General features: G+C 43.2%; 1 protein-coding gene across 1 annotated transcript in view; it reads left to right on the top strand.

The window, feature by feature from the left end:
- The window catches only part of npy2rl (neuropeptide Y receptor Y2, like), a gene marked incomplete at both ends in the record, with an annotated part of 20,444 nt that extends 4,142 nt beyond the window's left edge, over window positions 1-16,302 (top strand). The window contains 3 exons of the mRNA XM_083992636.1: window positions 6,948-7,113; window positions 13,567-13,720; window positions 15,703-16,302. Of these exons, the coding sequence (XP_083848762.1) occupies window positions 6,948-7,113; window positions 13,567-13,720; window positions 15,703-16,302 (920 nt within the window). The remainder of the gene's footprint in view (window positions 1-6,947; window positions 7,114-13,566; window positions 13,721-15,702) is intronic.
- Window positions 16,303-19,536: the final 3,234 nt, after the last annotated feature.

Below are 19,536 nucleotides of genomic sequence, written 5' to 3'. Positions count from 1 at the left end.
GAGCCTTAGAAACGGGAGACAATGAGTCTTCAAATACAGGAATAGACACCAGAATTAAGACAGGAGCATTTGTTTATTTTTGCTTCACTGTGAGGTCCTTGAACGCACCAGCGGTGCCGAAATGTACAAATGTTTTACAGTTTTAGAAACATCTTCACTGGTGGGAGGCAGAGTCACATGTTAACTTACAGTTCACCTTAAAGGGATAGTTCAACATTTCAACCCCTAGTCATAGCAGTAGGTTTGTTACCTTTAATTGTCGGTGCAAGCTATTTTTAGAACGGCGGAGCAGAGCCGCGAGCTGCTCAGAGCAACGCTACGGAGGCTCATGGGATTTCTTGGTTATCCTTATCAAACTCATCAAATACACAATCCAACAACTCCACAACGCTCTGGTGGACAAGTTGTGACCTGCACATTCACCACGCTATGAGATAATAACACAACGTTACCACACAGAGTTGTTTTAGAGGGAAATACAGAGACTGCTTGATGAAAAACTGTCCCTGAAGGCAACGCATGCATGAATTTCCCTCTAAAACAACTCTGTCTGGTAACGTTGTGTTATTATCTCATAGCGTGGTGAATGTGCAGGTCACAACTTGTCCACCAGAGCGTTGTGGAGTTGTTGGATTGTGTATTTGATGAGTTTGAAAACCAACCTACTGCTATGAGGGATTATGACAATGGGCCAATTTGCCAAAATGTTAAACTATCCCTTTAAACACTGTGTCTGTACTGATGGGTTAGATCTTAGTGTTTCTAAAAACCCAGCTCCACTCGTTCCAGCTGTATTGTTGTAAACTCTGACTCAGCTCGAGCCTCACAAAAGGTCCCAGTCACATCTCGATAAGACAAAATGAGTCGATCGTATCTGAGACATCAAACAGCCGCGAGGCCGGAGCGGCGGCGCGTCGTTTCCTCCGCGCTTCCACCGGGGGAGAGAGAGGGATTAAACCGTGTGAGTTTTAATGAGCCGGCGCTCGTCTCAACTCTGACCTCGGACATCACACAGGACGCTGGCCGGCGACAACAGAAGCCGCGACCGACACTTCACCGATCATCTGCTCAACGTGGAGCAACGAGGACGGACAGCTTGGACCACATAGTGTTGTTGTTGCTTCGGCTCGTTTCTAACGAGACGAGGGTGAAGAGGCGAGATTCACAAGTTCCCTCCTGCCTGTGAAGCGGCACACGATGGATGATTGTTTGAAAGATTCACACCGGTTCAAAGATTGAATCATGTTTTCAGAGTCACTGTGGGCGTTTTAATTCGAAACACTGAAAGAACAGGAGTGAGAAGTTCAATTAAAACGTGCAGAACACATCAACATGGACAACAGAGTAAACACATTATAATATAAACGCATGAATTAACATGAAAACAACTAAACTAATAAATGGGATCATTATTGAACAACACGTGTGCAGACAAGCTAATAAATAAGATGCATAAAGAGTGAGGGGTAATGGGCTGTGAAGTGGAGCAGGAGGAGGAGGAAACGAGCTCGGCTGTCTGAGAGAAACACACTGATACATTCTCCTCTTAACACACACTCCTCTTAACACACACTCCAGGGAGAGCAAATGTAACGGTAACACCGAGTAAACAAGCACGGCTGGATGGGTACGATGTCCCCGGCCCACGTGCAGCCAGGAGAGACTGGAGGGACGGGTTCAGCGGAGGAGACTTCAGGACCAGGGACAGAGACGAGTTCAGAGCAGGAGACTTCAGGGAGAGTGACGAGTTAAGAGAGAAATTTCAGGACGACGGTGAGATAGGACAGAGTTCTGGGAAGGACAGAGACGAGTTCAGAGAAGGAGACTCAGACTCAGAAGGAGAAGGAGAGAGAAGAGCTGCTCAACATGAGCTCCTCTATATGAGCAGCTGCTCCTGCTCCTGTTGAGTTTTACCTGCTAAATGACATCTACACTGTTTGTTCATTAGTATCATCTTTATTATTATATTATCTGTTTATTTCTTTATGTTGTATGTGTTATTTTACCATTTTTGTAACGCTTTGGCAATATTGTAATGACAGTCATGCCAATAAAGCTTGTGAAATTGAAATTGAAATTGAAATTGACTTCAGGTAGAGTGATGAGTCGAGAGGGAAATTTCAGGACGACGGTGAGAAATGAGTTCTGGAAAGGACAGAGACAAGTTCAGAGACTTCAGGACCACGGAGAGGGACGAGTTCAGGGAAGGAGACATCTGGGAGAGTGACGAGTCAAGAGAGAAATTCCAGGACCACGGCGAGAAACGAGTTCTGGAAACGATTTTAGAGACTTAAGGGCCAGAGACAGAGACAAATTCAAAGACTTCAGGACCAGAGATAGAGACAAGTTCAGAGACTTCAGGGACAGAGACAAGTTCAGAGACTTCAGTTCAGAGCAGGAGACTTCAGGGAGAGTGACGAGTCGAGAGGGAAATTTCAGGACCACGGTGAGAAACAAGTTCTGGAAAGGACAGAGACGAGTTCAGAGACTTCAGCACCACGGAGAGGGACGAGTTTAGAGAAGGAGACTTCAGGGACAGTGATGAGTTCAGAGACATGAGGATCAGGGAGAGTGACAAGTTCAGAGAAAAAAAAAAAAACATCAGGACCAGGGGACAGGGTTCAGATTTGGTGCCAACGTTGGAACCAGGTTTTCTTGTCTCCACAGTTAAGGAACTGTCCCCAGACCAGTTTAATACTAACCGGACTAAAACCAGACCAGCATTAGCTTCCATACGATGGACATGAAGACGAAGCTGGTGTCTTCTTTCTCTTCTTGGGGATATTTTGTTTTTTTTTTCTTGCCTCTACTCTCATTATAGGACAGTGTTAGAGAGACAGTGTTATAGAGACAGTGTGAGAGAGACAGTGTGAGACGGCAGCAGCAGCAGCAGCAGCAGCAGCAGCAGCAGCAGCAGCAGCAGTGTGTGTGAAGACGCTTCACGCTGAGACTCTGGAGCCTCTGAAAAAGTAAAAAAAAAAAAAAAGAACCAAAAACATTTGAAGTTGAAACGACTACGAAGTCAGAACGAGCTCAAAGTTCATCGACTGTCGGGGAGGAGGAGGAGAAACTTCAGGACCCTGGACAGCGACGAGCTGGAGGACGAAGTTCAGGACCACGGACAGAGACACAGCTGGAGACTCAACATACAGATTAAAACGTCTCTTTAAAAATTCCCTTTTTTCCCAACGTCCTTCACTTTAAAGACATTAAATGAAGGTCCAACTCCACTGATCATCTGACCTCGGCTCCTCTCTACACGCTGTAACTACAGCATCAGATGATCCAGTCATGAAGAGAGACTTCACTCCACTGACCTCCACATAGTCGTTTTCTTCTCCCCCTTCTTCATCTTCTCCTTCATCTTCTCCTTCTTCTTTTCTTCTTCTTCACTTTTCTTCTTCATCTTTTCCTTCTTCATCTTCTCCTTTTTTCTTCTTTTTCATATTTTTTTCTTCATCTTCATTTTTCGTTTCTCCTTTTTTTTTCTTCGTCTTCTTCATCTTCATCATCATCTTCTTCTTCATCTTGTCCTTTTTTCTTCTCCTTTTTCTTCATCTTCGTCTTTTTTCTTCTTCTTTTTGTTCTTCTCCTTTTTCTTTTTCTTTGTCTTCATCGTATTCGTCTTCTTCATCTTCTCCTTTTTTCTTCTTTTTCTTCTTCTCCTTCTTTTTCTTCTTTGTCTTCTTCATCTTTTTTATTCATCTTTTTCTTCTTCGTCTTCTTCATCTTCTCATTTTTTCTTCTTTTTCTTCTTCTCCTTTCTTCTTCATCTTCTCCTTTTTTCTTTTTCTTCTCCTTTTTCTTCCTCATATTTTTTATTCATCTTTTTCTTCTCCTTCTTCGTCTTCTTCTTCTCCTTTTTCTTCTTCTTTGTCTTTTTCATCTTCTTTTTAATTCATCTTTTCCATCTTCTTTCTTCTTTTTTTTCTCCTTCCTGACTCTAGATAAATAGAAGAAGCTGCTGATGTTGAAAATGTTTTTGTTTTCTGGAGGAATCCAGTTTCCTGTGTCTCTGACTCACTGACCCACACGTCCTCCAGTGTGTTTGTGTGTGTGTGTGTGTGTGTGTGTGTGTGTGTGTGTGTGTGTGTGTGTGTGTGTGTGTGTGTGCGTAGCTGCCATCGCTGCATCTGGTGAGGGGGGAATTTCAAATTAAAACGAACGAAGCCTCCTGGTGAATTTGTTCCCTCCCGTCTCGGCTGCAGCTGTTAGGAAATAAGAAACCAACCAACCCCAATGTGTGTGTGTGTGTGTGTGTGTGTGTGTGTGTGTGTGTGTGTGTGTGTGTGTGTGTGTGTGTGTGTGTGTGTGTGTGTGTGTGTTTTAGTTGTACATGAGTGTGTGTTTGTGTGTGTGTTGCCCCGAGTGTCAGTTGTTCTGAAAACTATATATAAAAAAATTAAAACTGGATGCAGCGTAAAACTGAACTGCCGGCTATCATTAGTAAATACACACACACACACACACTGATGGCCGTGTCCTGGACTAAAAATATTAATTTGCTGTTTTGCCTTTTGAGTTTTACAAGTTTTGGACGTTAAATTATGAACTAAGTAAAACTCAGTGTGTGTGTGTGTGTGTGTGTGTGTGTGTGTGTGTGTGTGTGTGTGTGTGTGTGTGTGTGTGTGTGTGTGTGTGTCCTCACAGAGACGTGGACAGACGCCACCGTCTCCGTTAAAGCTGCTGCTTCTCTTCACTTTGATGTTTCTCTTTGTTCTGCTGTTTTTCTCAAACACTCTGAAGGTGACGAGACGTTGAGGTTTGATGCTTAAAACACTGAGAAACAAAGTGGGAAACAAACGGCTCGACGTGACGTAAACAACATGAACAATTCATAAACAGGAAACATTAATTATATATTCATGAGGCTACGGAGGCAGAGGAGGGACAATTTAGTTAAAAACGTTCAGACCGAGTCGCCAAAACACTTTTCCTTCTGAGACGTAGCGTCGGTCCCACTTCCTGTAGCTAACTCCTTCAAATTAAAAGCCCTCCAGCGTTTCATTAGTCATTAGAGGTTTTTATTGCTGCCGACGACGAAGTCACTATCCTTCGCCGCCACGGTTAACGGTTGCTACGGTTACAGCCCAGCGAGGCCGTTCGATTGGACGACAGGGAGGAAGTTTTGTCGTTGTGTTGTTGTAGGTCTGCACTGCAACTCAAAATCTTTCCAAGAATATTTGTCTTATTTCTTGTCCAAATGTCTCATTTCTAGTCAAAACTAATCTCTTTCCACTTAAAATAAGACTCATCACCTAAAAATTAACTTGTTTTAGATCATTTTCACTTGTTTGAAACAAATTTTCACTTGAAATAAGTAGAAAAATCTGCCAGTGAAATTAGGTTTTTTGTGCTCGTAATAAGAAAGAAAAACTTGATCCACTATCAGATTTTTCTACTTATTTCAAGTGAAAATGTGCTTGAAAGAAGTAAAAAGTCTAAAAACAAGCTACTTTTTAATGTGATGAGTCCTATTTTAAGTAGAATGAAATTTGTTTTGACAAAAAATTAAATTTTGACTAGAAATAAGACAAATATTCTTGGTAAGATTTTGAGTTTTTGCAGTGTGTTTACGTGTGGAGCTGCATTTCCTTCTTCTCCTTCTTTGATTCACTGAGTTCGAGTCACTGACACGTTTTTTTTTTTACATTTTAACGTGTTTTCTTTTTCAAAGTCTGGCTTTAATCTGGACTGACAAGTTGTCATGGAAACGGAGCGAGTGATCCACAGTGACCTTTGATCATGTGACAAACAAACTCATCTCTCAGTATCTCAATTTGTCCTTTCTCTCTTCTCTCTCTCTCTCTCTCTCTCTCTCTCTCTGTCTCTTCTTTTTCTCTCCCTTTTTCTCTTCTCTCTCTCTTCTCCTCCCCCCCTCTCCTCCTTTATGTCTTGCTGTTGAATGACTGTTTATTGTGCAGCTGAGAAACTGAATTTCCTTCGGGATAAATAAAGTATCTATCTATTTATCTATCTATCTATCTATCTATCTATCTATCTATCTATCTATCTATCTATCTATCTATCTATCTATCTATCTTGCTCAAATTAAATTCAAATTTAATTGAATGGCATCAATGTAACAAGAACTATGCTGCCAAAGCCTCAAGAATCAATGAAACAAAACAAATACAACTCAAAGAATCAAATAAAAAAAAATAAAAAAAAGTATACATTTATATACCCTGTGTGTGTGTGCTGATGAAGAGCTGTCTCTCTTCTCTCCCTCCCTCTGTCCTGAAGCGTAACAGGAAGTAGAAAGATGAAATTAGGGGAGTTTAGAGGGCGGGGGGGGGGGGGGGGGGGGGGGTGGATGATGTCATCAGTGTGGACAGTTTTTGTCTGACATGACCTGAACTTTGCTCCGAGGTCTCGTCCTCGCGGAGTCGACCGACGTCAGTCTGTTGTCATCTTGTGTAGCGCCTGTAGGGAAACACACACACACACACACACACACACACACACACACACACACACACACTGTTAAATTGTGATATTTTGGTCCTCAAAGGTCAAAGGTCAAAGGTCAGGGTCATAGTGATGTTTCTGAGGTTTTTTGTCCCTAAAAGTCAAACTGCTTCCAGAGCGTGATGCGTTCAGGGCCCCACGGGGAAAAAAACAATTCATCATCATCGTCGTCGTCGTTCAGCAGCTGTCGACGCTCACACGGACCGATGTGTCGATCATGTGACCTGTTGGGAACAGATGGTCTCTCTCTCTGTTTGTGATGTTCACCAGTTGTTTTATCTGTGTGTGTGTTTGTGTGTGTGTGTGTGTCCTCAGACGACCTGTTTGTCTGAGCAGATAAAGAAAACAACTGTTTTTCTATGAGAACTCGTCTTTGTTCATCACAAAGTGACACAATGTAAAGATGCAAATAATTTAACTTTATCATTTTGTGTGTCTGTTTGTATGTATTTGTGTGTGTGTGTGTCTCTCTGCAGCCGACCTGCTGGTCAACACTCTGTGTCTGCCCTTCACCCTGGTCTACACGCTGCAGGGGGAGTGGAAGTTCGGCAGCACGCTGTGTTTCCTGCTGCCGTACGCCCAGGGCCTCGCCGTGCACGTCTCTACGGTGACGCTCAATGTCATCGCCCTGGACCGCCACAGGTGGGCGGAGTTTTTATGTTGGAGGAGGTTGGGAATGTTAAAGATTGCAGTTGTTTGTTTTTTATTTTTGGCAATGTTGAACGTCTCAGTGTCTTCGACAAAATAAAAAAACATTTGAAAATGAAAAAGAAAAATTGGGACATTTACTAAGATCAACTCAGTTATGGCGTGTTCACACCAGGCGCGAGGCACATTTTTCGTGCGATCAGATTACATACAAAGTCAATGTACAGACGCGAATGGACGCAAATTTGTGCCGGCGGCGCGAATGAAGCGAAAATGTGAAATATTCGCGCGAATGCCGCGAGTAAAAACAAATATTCCAGCGGGCAAACTCGAGCGAGTAGAGCGAATATTATAGGGCGAATATTTTACTCGCGCCCGGTGTGAACGCACCGTTAGAGCCGAGAAAAGTGGAGCTGAAACTTTAACTCGGGTTCATTCAGTTTAAATTGAGGTGACCAGGAAGTACCTGAAAAAACAGGAAACGGGAAACAGGTGGAAAACAAAACAACCCACAGTCCAAGTGGAAGAAAAAGTCCACATTAGTTTTTTGTAGATTCATTTATTTAAATTTTTCCTTGTTGAATTGAAAAATCAACAGATATCAATCAGCTGCCAGGAAAGTAAAGGTAAATATTTCAAAATAAAAGCCAAGAAGATGGTGTGTGTGTGTATCTAAAGTCACATTAAAACACAAAACACACATATATATATCCTATATATACATATAACAAGCTAGCAGCTGATTCGACAACAACAGGAAATAACACGATGATTTTTACGTCTTGCAATTTAAAATTGTGAGCGACGTCAACAAAACATGCAGATGATTGGAGCGTTGGAGCTACAACAGTCTCATAATGAATAAACACACACAGAAATTAATAATTACACAAAGGAAGATTCACAAATGCATTTGTGTCTTGAGTCACATGTATGTAAATCCCCAAATACATTTTGTGCATTTATTAATTTATGTCTGAATGTATTCATTATGAGATGGTTCTAGCTCCATACATCATGAGTCCATCATCTGGTTGTAACTTGGAGTTATATTTGACATTGTCAGAGTTTTCAGACTCTCACGCTCTGGTGTAAAAATAAACCAGTGCATTTGAACGCAGCAGGACGACGCTCTCCTGCTCTGTTGCTATGGCACGGTGAGGCGTTCGAGGGGCGGCTGGATCGTGGGAGTGGAGAACAGCAGAGCAGCAGAGCAGCAGAGCGACCGGGTTTCAGATGAACATCGGTCTCATCTGAATAACTCTGACCTGTCTGACCCTTAAAGCTGCTGGAAGTGAAACTCAACTCATCAGTGTCGGATTGAAACGAGCGTTAATGAGCCGAGCCCGGACATGGAAATTAAATATTCACCATTTAAGTAAAGTTCCTACAAAGCACACACACACACACACACCTTTGAACACATCTTTTTAAAAACACACATTTGGTCCTGTGAGATGTTCTTGGAGCTCCGACAGTCTGGTTTCATTATTTCTGTCTCTTGTCTCCACCACCTGTCCGGGGACTGCAGATGGACGCCGGCTACAAAGCGTTTCCTTTTTGTTTTTGTGTTTTCTTTCTTTCTGTTTTGGCAGATGGTTCCTGACGGATAAAACCAGAAGTGAAAACATTTCAAGTCCTGAGCATCTGCGCCCCGTGTTCGCCACTCAGTCAATTAGGCAACTGTTAACACACCGACAGGTTCAATGTGAAACAAAGTTTTAAAACTTCACTGTGCCTGAGCTCCTGTGAGCCAAAGTTTCAGGCTCTGAAAATGATAAAAACTTACTGTTTCTGTCTTTCTAAGTCTCTGGATTTTTGATGTAGAGGTTCAAGTTTGTGCTCAAATGATTCTGTTATTATTCTAAGACAGGATGTTGTCATAATGCTGTGTAAAGGCCTTAGAGACAAAATGTCAGTAAAAATGGGCTATACAGATAAAATTGCCTTGCCTTTTCAAATTAAAGGTATAAAATGCCCCCCAAAAAATCAAATGCAAATTAAAAACATGTCCATGTCCCTCCTTACCCCCACCCCCTGAGGTAATAACGTCATTTAGCGACTTCTAGCGACTTTTACGACAGCCAATAGCGACTTTGCTTACCGAGGAGTTGGCAATATTGGGAACAGCTCGTAACACCACATGGATTTCAATCTCGGGAGCCAGATAATTACAGATTATTCTGTCAATTCTCACATTTTGGGGCCAGAAGGCAAGACAAACACCCAAAGAGCCTTCAAAAAGTGATATTTCCATAATATGTTGCCTTTAAAGCCTTGTATTAGCCTCTTACTTTAACAGCATTGGGTTAGGGTTAGATTGATTCATTACTGAAGATCCTGCTGAACAAAACCTGTTGTTATTACATTATAGTTTGTGTAATGATCCAAAATAGGCTACCTTGGAAACAAGGGTGATGCTAACACACAAATAAAAAAGCAGGCCAATTTTAAATTTCAATTCTTCTACTTGCACAAAACAATCCTGTAAGATTCATCAATAAAATAGTTAAAAATGTAGCCTAAAGCTAACTAACTTACATAACTGGGACATTAGAAGTCGGTTTAAACCCAAACATGGAGTTGAGAGATGCTAACACGCTAACTGAGAGGCTAACACGCCAACTGAGGGTTGTGGCTTCGTTGCTACAAGTGAATCCCTTCTCACACAACCTCTGTAAACCTTTGTTCGTACAGAAACATGAAGCAGTGCAGCTCTGAAAAAAACAACATGATAATACATTTACAGGAGCATAATTGGATGTAATGTAATTTCATCAGTGTTGTGTCTGCTGCGTAGTTTGGGCGAGGACGAAGTGTTGCTATTTAATCGTCAGCAGATATTAACATAACGAGCTTCATTAAAGCGAGTTCTCTCCTCCGGCTCTGTCTGTACACGCAGCACGGTGACTAACTGCGCGGCCACCGGCAGAATAATCACCCGCCGCTCTGTTGGAAGAGCAGAGAGTAAACTTGGCTGCAGATGTAAATGAGTCTGGTGAGTTTGTGTGAATCAAACAGGAACAGCAGAGAGAGAGAGAGTCAAAGCGTTGTCCCCAAAAACTCCAGAGGAAAAGAAAAGGCAACTTCCTTTCTTCTAAAGAGGTCACAGTGGCGACGGCGGCGGCGGCCACAGAAGACGTTCCCTCTCAGGTTCCTGTCTCAGCTGGGACGGTGGAAAGCTAAAAGCAGCTTCGCCGGCGTTTGATCCAATCGGCAAAACAAGGAACAGACGGCCGCCAGGAGCCCACAGAGACCCAGTTGGCTGGTTTGGTTTGTGAGCGCGGGCGAAGCTGCCAGGACGTTTACAGCTCAGCTCAGCTTTATTGCTGAGTGGAGGCCACAACAAGGAACCTGAGCAGCAGCGTAACGAGTTCATCCGTCTCCTGCTTGTCACTGCTGCTGCTGCTGCTGCTGCTGAGTAGGACTGAGTGGGTCTCTGCTGAAGTTTGGCTCGGGGTCTAATGAACTGTTTTTCCTTCAGTTTGAGAAGAGTCGGATGCAGAGTTTAGAGTTAAACTGGCAGAGCAGAGATGGAGCTCAGGTCCAGTCCAGTCCAGTCTGTCATGTATGTACCTGTATGTTGCGGTAGCGTACCTATGTTCCCCGGGTCCTATGTTCCCCACTCGGGGAATGTAGGACCCTCTTTTTGAAAAAGGGTCCTATGTTAACCACTGTTACTGGTTGATGGATTCTCTCTACTTACCTGGACTCTATCTATCTGGCCTGTCTAGCCTCTACCTGGTCTTTTTACTAAACTTAATCAACTCCTTTCTTCATTGCCTAAACCCAACCAATGGGACAATTACACTTCTCAATCAAAGTCACAAAAAAGGGGGGAAAAGCAGGGAACATAGAACTCTTTTTCTAAAAAACGGTCCTATGTTTCCTGGTCTGGACACAGCGGGGAACATAGGACCCTTTTGGGGAAAAGCAGGGAATGTTCCCCGGTCCCATACAAAGTGGGGAACATAGGACCCCGGGAACATAGGGATGATCCCGTATGTTGCAACATTGATCCCAAAGAGGTGATAGGTAGCCTACATCGTAAAGACTATAGAGTCTGTAGCGTCAATCTTCCGTCCACACAGAACTCCACATTACCGCTACTATTATATAAGCAGTCTTCTTGGCAATGAGCTTGACATGAAAAGAATGTTTGGAGGCATTAACTCTGTTCAAAAAATAACTTTACTTAACCTTCCTCTTGTGTCCGGGTCACCAGTGAACCGTTTTCAAGTTTTTAATGCATAAAAGTACCACATGAATTTGTTTATAGCATCAAGGCTTTTTGACTTTGTCAGGAACCTCTATTTAAACAAAACAAAACAAAAACAATTTCTTTCACTGAATTCCAAAATGCTCTGGTTAAAATTATGATATTTTGTTGTTGGTTATAACGATAAGAACAATAATGAGTTAAACTTGAATCATAAGTGCAGAACCAACTTTTTCATGGATAAGGAGTCTAACAATGTAACCAAGAGATGAGAAACTTTCTTTTTCTATGACCCTTAGTTAAGTTTTGTTGCCAAGTCAACACCTAGTGGTTGATGTTGTTGTGACAGATGCAAAGAGAAATGTGCAGCACCGTCATACAAAGAGACAAAGTCTAGGACTTCAGTCCCCATGAAGCCATTTTTTTTATCCAGGAACTTTAACCACATCATTACTGTAGTTACCATGAAAGTAAAAGTTTCAGAAATAACTTATTTGTATTTCAAAATGTTGTGCTTTTTTGTACCTATAGACGCTCCTATAGCAGCACAACGGTGTGATAACGACCTTTAGCTGATACTGTAACTTTATAAATATACATGTCGGTGTGAGCAGATGATGATTCCTGTTGTGTCACTTTCCTTTTGCTGTTGTGGAGTTGTTGTAAATGACGGAGCTGTGGCTGTGTCATCAGCCCACACACCTCCACCTCCACCTCCACCTGCTGTGGACGGTTCATCCACAACACATTAAAAACCACCTACAGCTCCGGTCCAGAGAAAACAAGCTGGTCTTAGTCACCGTGTCTGATTTACATCTGATCCAACCAGGACTGTGGCTTCAGCTGCAACATTTTCATACAGTACATCTCATTTCCTTTGTAAAGCCTGAGGTCTGTTGTTGCTGCTGCTACTCCCCCACAGCTCAGGAGAGACGCAGCTGGAAAATCTGAACAACTGTTTCTGACAGATTTACAAGATATCTGTCAGAATTTTTTTCCTTCAGAGCCCCCGACAGGTTCTCAGCTGAAATGTGTCTCCAGTTTTCATGCTCTCCTGAGGATCAATCCTTGTGCTGGACTTCCAGTCCAAATAGGAAGTTGACAAGTTGGTTCCCAGTGGTGAAAGCAGCTCTATTTTGTTAGCTAATAGTTTGTGCATGAAAGCAACATCACAACATGTCGAAGCTGTACAACACTGCTGCTAAGATGAATTTAACAACACAAAAACAGACAAAGTGTGAGATAAACACTATGACGTTCAGCTTTTATTCACTGTTGGCGCTTGGGGCGGCCATATTGGATTGTTAGTTCAGAGTTACTGAAATTCATCTGACTTCACAAAGTGTGTGTCGTAACAAAGCTGACTGAAAACTTGGAAAATCAGACGTCTAAGTTTTAATGGACCACCCAAGGGGGCAGTTGTCGGTCTGAGAAGTGAAGCTCACTTCCGCGATCAAAAAACTGCAATCCCCTCGGCTTCCTCTGGGGGCTGGTGTCAGAAAGCAGCATTCTCCATAGACCCCCATGTTAAAATCGCCGACTTTACATCCTCAATAAACATGTTAAAAGCCTGGTGTCAGCACGGTTTTTGGTCTCAATCGATAGTTTCTACCCCCGCACACACTCTGAGGGGGGTGATTTTTTTTTTACTCTACCGTTTTACTATTATTAGGTTAACGTTGAGTGACAGGTCCGGAGCGGTCTGGAGACAGCTGCTTCGTGGCCAGTGGGTGGGTTCTTGGCCGGCCAATCCAACATGGCGCTGTTCAGGCCGCCATATTTGAGTCACAAAAACGACTCACCAATGGGTGACGTCACGGATGCTACGTCCATTCTTTTTACAGTCTATGGGACCACTGCAATCATGGTTCCTACTTCCTGTCCAGGCAGGAAGTTGCATCGTAGGACTTTACCATTGAAGGAAGTTCATAAAACTCACATCAGGGAACGAAAAGAACAGAAAAACAGCAAAACGCTGCTTCATCATGTTTCCTCGGGGTCCTAGAGATTCTGGAGATTCATTATTTCCTTCACGTGTCAGAGAAGAAGCAGGAAACTCTGCAGATTATTGAACATTTACAAGAATCAGGAGGTTTCAGTTCTTGTAGCTGCTCATTCACAGACGTCCTCCATTATTCATGACTGATGTGCACCAGTGTCTTCCTGCTCTAAAGGTGGACTCAGACCCGCGGCGTTGTGTAACTGTGTTGTGTGTGTGTGTGTTGCAGGTGCATCGTGTACCACCTGGAGACCAGGATGCGGAAGGACGTGTGTTTCGGGGTGATAGCGCTGACCTGGGTGCTGAGCGCCGTGCTGGCCAGCCCCCTGGCCATCTTCAGAGAGTACGGCTCCTTCACGCTGGAGCCAGGACACACTATACAGGTACACACACACACACACACACACACACACACACACACACACACACACACACACACACACACACACACACACACACACACACACACACACACACACACACACACTCACACTCACACTCACACTCACACTCACACTCTCACACACACACACACACACACACACACACACACACACACACACACACTCACACCTGTAGCACTGTGTCTCTGAATCAAACACTCCCTCCTCATTCGTCGCTTTGATCTCCGTCCTCGCTGCCTCCTCTTCATGTCTTTCATCTCTCTCTTTCTTTCCTTCCATCCCTTTCTTTCCTCACTCTTTTCATCACCTCCTTCTCCACCTCCTTTAACCTTTCTCTTTTCCCTCTCTTATCTTTTCCTTTCACTCCCTCCCTCCCTCTCTCCTTCCTCCTCTCTGGTTAATATTTCAGCACCATTGTCTTATTTGACTCATTTGTTTCAGATTTCACTCTCTCACATTATCATATTTTCATATTATCTCCGTTCCCTTTCATCCTGCTCTCATCCGTCCTCCACTAAACGCTGCTGAAGTCACATCTTCTCTTTGTTTTTGTTTTTTATCTTTTTCAGGGTAATATTGAAACCGTTGCTTCATTATTTTGGGTTATGTATGGCTGTTTGACTTTTTATTATTCAGCTCCTTTTGTTTGCTGCTGCAAAAATAAAATGTTCCAAGTCCTTCCAACTCCCATCTAAATCAAATATAAAACTAATTCAATCTATAATGATCTATAATGTATGTGAAAGTCTAATTAAAACTAAATAAGGCTCATATACTGATGTATTTACTCTAATTATGTAGAAGTTTTACCTAAAGTAAAAGAAACAAATCAAACCTGAACTCAAATGAAAGAAAGGCTAAATTAGACTCATTCAATCTGATAATTATATAAAACACATTAAACCAAATCAATCAATCTGAATTAAACTCATTTAATCTAAATTCATATATTAAACTTAATGAATGTAAATGAGTCTGGTCGACAAAATAATCTCATCTCAAGCCTCATTTAGTCGCTTCAGGGCGAGGAGGCTTCAAACTGGTGGAGCCAACATTTCCCATGATTCATTGCAGCACTGAGAGTCATAATGGTAAATGTTTTTATTATCTTTCAGCTCGAGTCAACATCAAATGATAAAACTGTCACAAACAGAGAGTTTAAAACTCCTCAGTGGACCTGAACGTCTCATTTCATGGTCTAGTAAAAGCCACAGCTTTGACCTCGACTCATTTAAAGAAACCTGAATAAATCAGATTTAAAGGGATAGTTCAACAGTTTGGCAAATTGTGCCCATTGCCATAATCCCTATAGTCGTAGCAGTAGGTTCGTTACCTTTAATTGTCAGTGCAAGCTATTTTTAGAACGGCGGAGCAGAGCCGTGAGCTGCTCAGAGCTACGCTACGGAGGCTCATTATGGGATTTCTTGATTTCCCTCATCAAACTCATCAAATACACAATCCAACAACTCCACAACGCTCTGGTGGACAAGTTGTGAGCTGCACATTCACCACGCTATGAGATAATAACACAACGTTACCACACAGAGTTGTTTTAGAGGGAAATACAGAGACTGCGTGATGAAAAACGCATGAATTGCATGAATTTGCCTCTAAAACAACTCTGTCTGGTAACGTTCTGTTATTATCTCATAGCGTGGTGAATGTGCAGGTCACAACTTGTCCACCAGAGCGTTTTGGAGCTGTTGGATTGTGTATTTGACCAAGAAATCCCATGAGCCTCCGTAGCGTAGCTCTGAGCAGCTCACGGCTCTGCTCCGCCGTTCTAAAAATAGCTTGCACCGACAGTTAAAGGTAACGAACCTACTGCTATGACTATAGGGATTATGGCAATGGGCCAATTTGCCAAAATGTTGAACTATCCCTTTAATCATATAAACGACATCCAGATCTAATCAATCGTATCATTTGTACTTTTCTGAACCCTGTCTTTCCGTCTGCAGGTGTGTACGGAGAAGTGGCCGGGGAAAAGCACCGACGGCACCGTCTACAGCATCTCCATGTTGATCCTGCAGTACTTCCTGCCGCTGTCCATCATCTCCTTCGCCTACGCCCGCATCTGGTCCAAGCTGCGCGGCCACGTCAGCCCGGCCGAGAACAGCGGCAGCGCCGGCTCGGAGCGCCACCGCCGCCGCCGCAAGACCACCAAGATGCTGGTGACCATGGTGGTGGTGTTCGCCGTCAGCTGGCTGCCCTTCCACGCCTTCCAGCTGGCCACCGACATCGACAGCTCGGTGCTGGACATGCGCGACTTCCGCCTGCTCTACACCGTCTTCCACGTGGTCGCCATGTGCTCCACCTTCGCCAACCCGCTGCTGTACGGCTGGATGAACCGCAACTACCGCGCCGCCTTCCTCGCCGTCTTCAAGTGTCGTCGGCGCGGCGGCGGCGAGAGGGGGAGGGGCGGCCGGCTGGACAGCATCCACCCGGTCGGGGGCGGGGGAGGAGGAGGAGGAGGAGGTGGAGGAGGAGGAAGAGCAAAGAAGATAGTGCTGGAGACGCAGGACGTGGTGTCGACCCGCCTCAACGCCACCGACGTGTGAGAGCCGGAGGGAAGAAAAGAAAAGAAAAGGAAGAAGAGGGTGACGGAGGAGAGATGATGATAAGACAATGATGGAGAGACAGAAGAAGGAACGAAAGGAGTGAAAATCATTGTCAGGAAAAATCGTTTGTTCCCCCGAAGACAAGAAGAGGAGCAGGATTCAACACGGAGAGAGAGAGAGAGAGAGAGGGAAACAGAGGAGATAAAAGACGTGAGAGAAAATAGAAACGACAGAGCGAGGAGGAAGAAGAAGCCGACGGGGGATTTATAAGAGTTTTGGAAACCCAAAAATAGAGGAGGAGGAGGCGGCGAAGATGAGCCGGGGATTAGAAGAAAAGACGGAGAAGAATGACAGCAGGGCAGCTGTTTAATGACACAGCGATGGCGAGTTCTCTCTCCGTTACCGCCGACAACGCCGCCGCCGCCGCTTCTTTGTGGACGTGACCTCACTACGACACTTAAAGGACTTTTATTGTGAAGGTTCGTTTTTGAGCGCCGGATTCGGTTTCCGCTCGATTCTGTGAAAACTGTTTCCGGAAAGATTAAAAAAAAACGACCTCGGACTTTGATGCAAATCCGTCCAACACAGGGCTTTTACTCCATCACTCATCCAACTCCTGAAGCATTTAGCTCCTACATTAAACCCAGAGTGGCTTACAAGACGGGGGAGGGGCGCGGCATGGACACCAGGATTTAAAGAGCAGAGGGATAAAATAAAAAAATAAAAAACTGAAGGCCGGAGAGAAAAAAAAAACTCCCAGAAAAAGGATGAGTGCATGATGCAAACGTTTAATGTAAATGAAAAAAGTGTTTGATGTGGATTTTCCACCAGAGGAGCCGGATGTCGGAGCGTGAATTAGAAACGAGCGAGGTGGACAAAAGGAGACGAGATGCGAGACTTAAGAATAAAAAAGCGGAGTTGATGAAGGGGAAGAGAAGGAGAGAGTGGTCAAAAAAATAAAAAAAATACAACTCCTTCACATCAAAGGGAGCCGCTCCGTTTTCTCTTTCTCTCTTTTTTTTTTAGCAGATGAAGGACGGAGAGCAAAGGAATACGAGATGGGGCAGGAGGGGAGGAAGCAATGAGAGGATCAGTGGGAGGCGGGAAAAGAGAGAAATGTGGGATAATGAGGCGAAAAGAAAAATACTTGATGTTCCTTCAAGAGCGGAGCTAAGAGGAACAGAGTCGGCTACAAACGGACACATGAATGTTTGAAAAAATACAAAAACAACAAAAAAAACCAAACAACACAAAACAAAAACAAGAGCTCAAGTGATTTTTTTACTTTTATTGCATCACTCGTTTCTTTGGTTCTTTCAGGTTGGATTTTCTTCAGCTCGTCTGTTTTACACTCTGATGATGATGATGATCTGGTTTGGTCTCAGCTCACATTTCCTTCTCTGGCACAGTTTAAGATTCATGACACAACAAGAAGAGAAGATGATTAAAACATCTTGGTTCATATTGATGTAAAAATCGTTCAGTTAATTCATTTTCCCAGGTAAAAACTATCAAAGACTTCACGGCAACAGAGTCTGAGCTCAGCTTTTTACTTCCCAGCAAACAGAAAATAAAACTGGCGTTAATTCAACACCATCAGAAGTTAAAGGCCTTAAAAGACTTTAATTAAATTCATTGATTTATTTTTTGGCTCAGTCTGTCGTTTCCTCCTCCAACCACTTCTAGTCTCAAGATGTCACGGTGGTGTTGGCCTTTGACCTTTGGGATAGTAGATGTCATCACTTTATTTTAGTAAGTTAAGGCCAAAAATTTGTTTTGTGATGTCACAATGTTGCCAAACTTTTATATTCCATACATTCTTCTACATTGGGGGAATCTGTTGCCTACGTTACCCACAATGGGTCTCATTCGTGAAACTCTCCAAATATTTCTGCTCATCGGCATCGGTATTTTCAACATAACAGAGAGCAATATGAATTAAAATTGTAATTTCCAACAGTGGTGAGCAGTATTTATGTGCATTCATACATTTACACAACTGCTACACACAGTCAGAAGCAGGCATAGATTTTGAGTAGCTACTAAAAGATTGATGAATGCGGAAATACACGTAAATTTCCCGCTGCACACTGTTTACACACAAATTTGTGCTGCTCATGTCTTATGAATGAGACCCAATGCACCTTCAGCACCAACAGTTGGTTTGGAGATTCAAATGCTAATTGTGGCAAATGTAGCCTGAAGGTTTGTTTAAAACTTTAACTTCTCTTCAGTCGACTCCGTGACCTCCATCGCTTCAGATTAATGATCAGATTTATGTCCGATGTTAAACTTTTACTTTATGTCAATTTCTCTTCTTGAAAAAACCTCAGTAGCCAGAGAAAGGACAAGGGACATGTTTCAGTCAGAACTCTGAATTAAAATGATGAGCCGAGGTGAAGTGTTCAGGTTTGAGATGTTTGTTTTGCAGCCCGAGGCCATGAAAGCAACACAACGTGGCCGTCTGATATATCTCCAAACACACTGCACGTGTGTGTTGCTGCTCGTATCAAACACACTTTTAGTTTGTTCTCACTGCCCCTCCAGCCAGACCACCGCGACCCCATGAGACATTTATTACCCATCATAAATACATGAGTTAGAGGCTGTTGGAGCTCTTCAATCTGAGTTCTGGCTGAATCCAGGATGTGGATGTGCTCATGGGAAAGAAGTAGAAGGTCAGTTTCAGTATCTAAACCTCTAGATCTCCAAGTTCCCAATGATGAAACCAAGCAATTATTGAAAAGTTTATAAAACAAATAAACAAATAAAGTTTATTCAGTTTTCACATCCTTCTACCTTCTCCAGGTCACGTTCATTAACTTGACCTTTGTCTTAGTCCATGAGCCACTGCATCAACACGTCACCATCTGCTAATGTGAACAAACTCATCTCCATTCGTTTCAGTTTGCGATCAGCTGATTGAGTTTTAACACACTCCTGCAGCGAGGTCTTCATTTTCATTTGGCAGATTAAACCCATTGTTTAAATTGTCATTACCCAAGGTCGTTCCGTTTTTGTGTTTACTTTTTAATTGCCATATCCTAATTACAGCAGTCTTTCACTCTGGCAGGAGCTGTGTCAACAAATTAATTGTGTCTAAACACAATGTGAAGCGACATCAGGGCAGGAATTAGTTGAAACTGTTTCATGAACTGACGACTGAAGATGAAATCCTTCCTTTTCCACGACTCGGCCTGTGGCCCTCTCTCGTCTTGACCTTTTTTTACATTC

This window comes from Trachurus trachurus (genome assembly GCF_905171665.1).
Source record: "Trachurus trachurus genome assembly, chromosome: 18".
In the NCBI taxonomy this organism is placed as follows: domain Eukaryota; kingdom Metazoa; phylum Chordata; class Actinopteri; order Carangiformes; family Carangidae; genus Trachurus; species Trachurus trachurus.
Note: the sequence above shows the minus strand (reverse complement) of the source record. Positions and strands in the feature narration are given on the sequence as shown.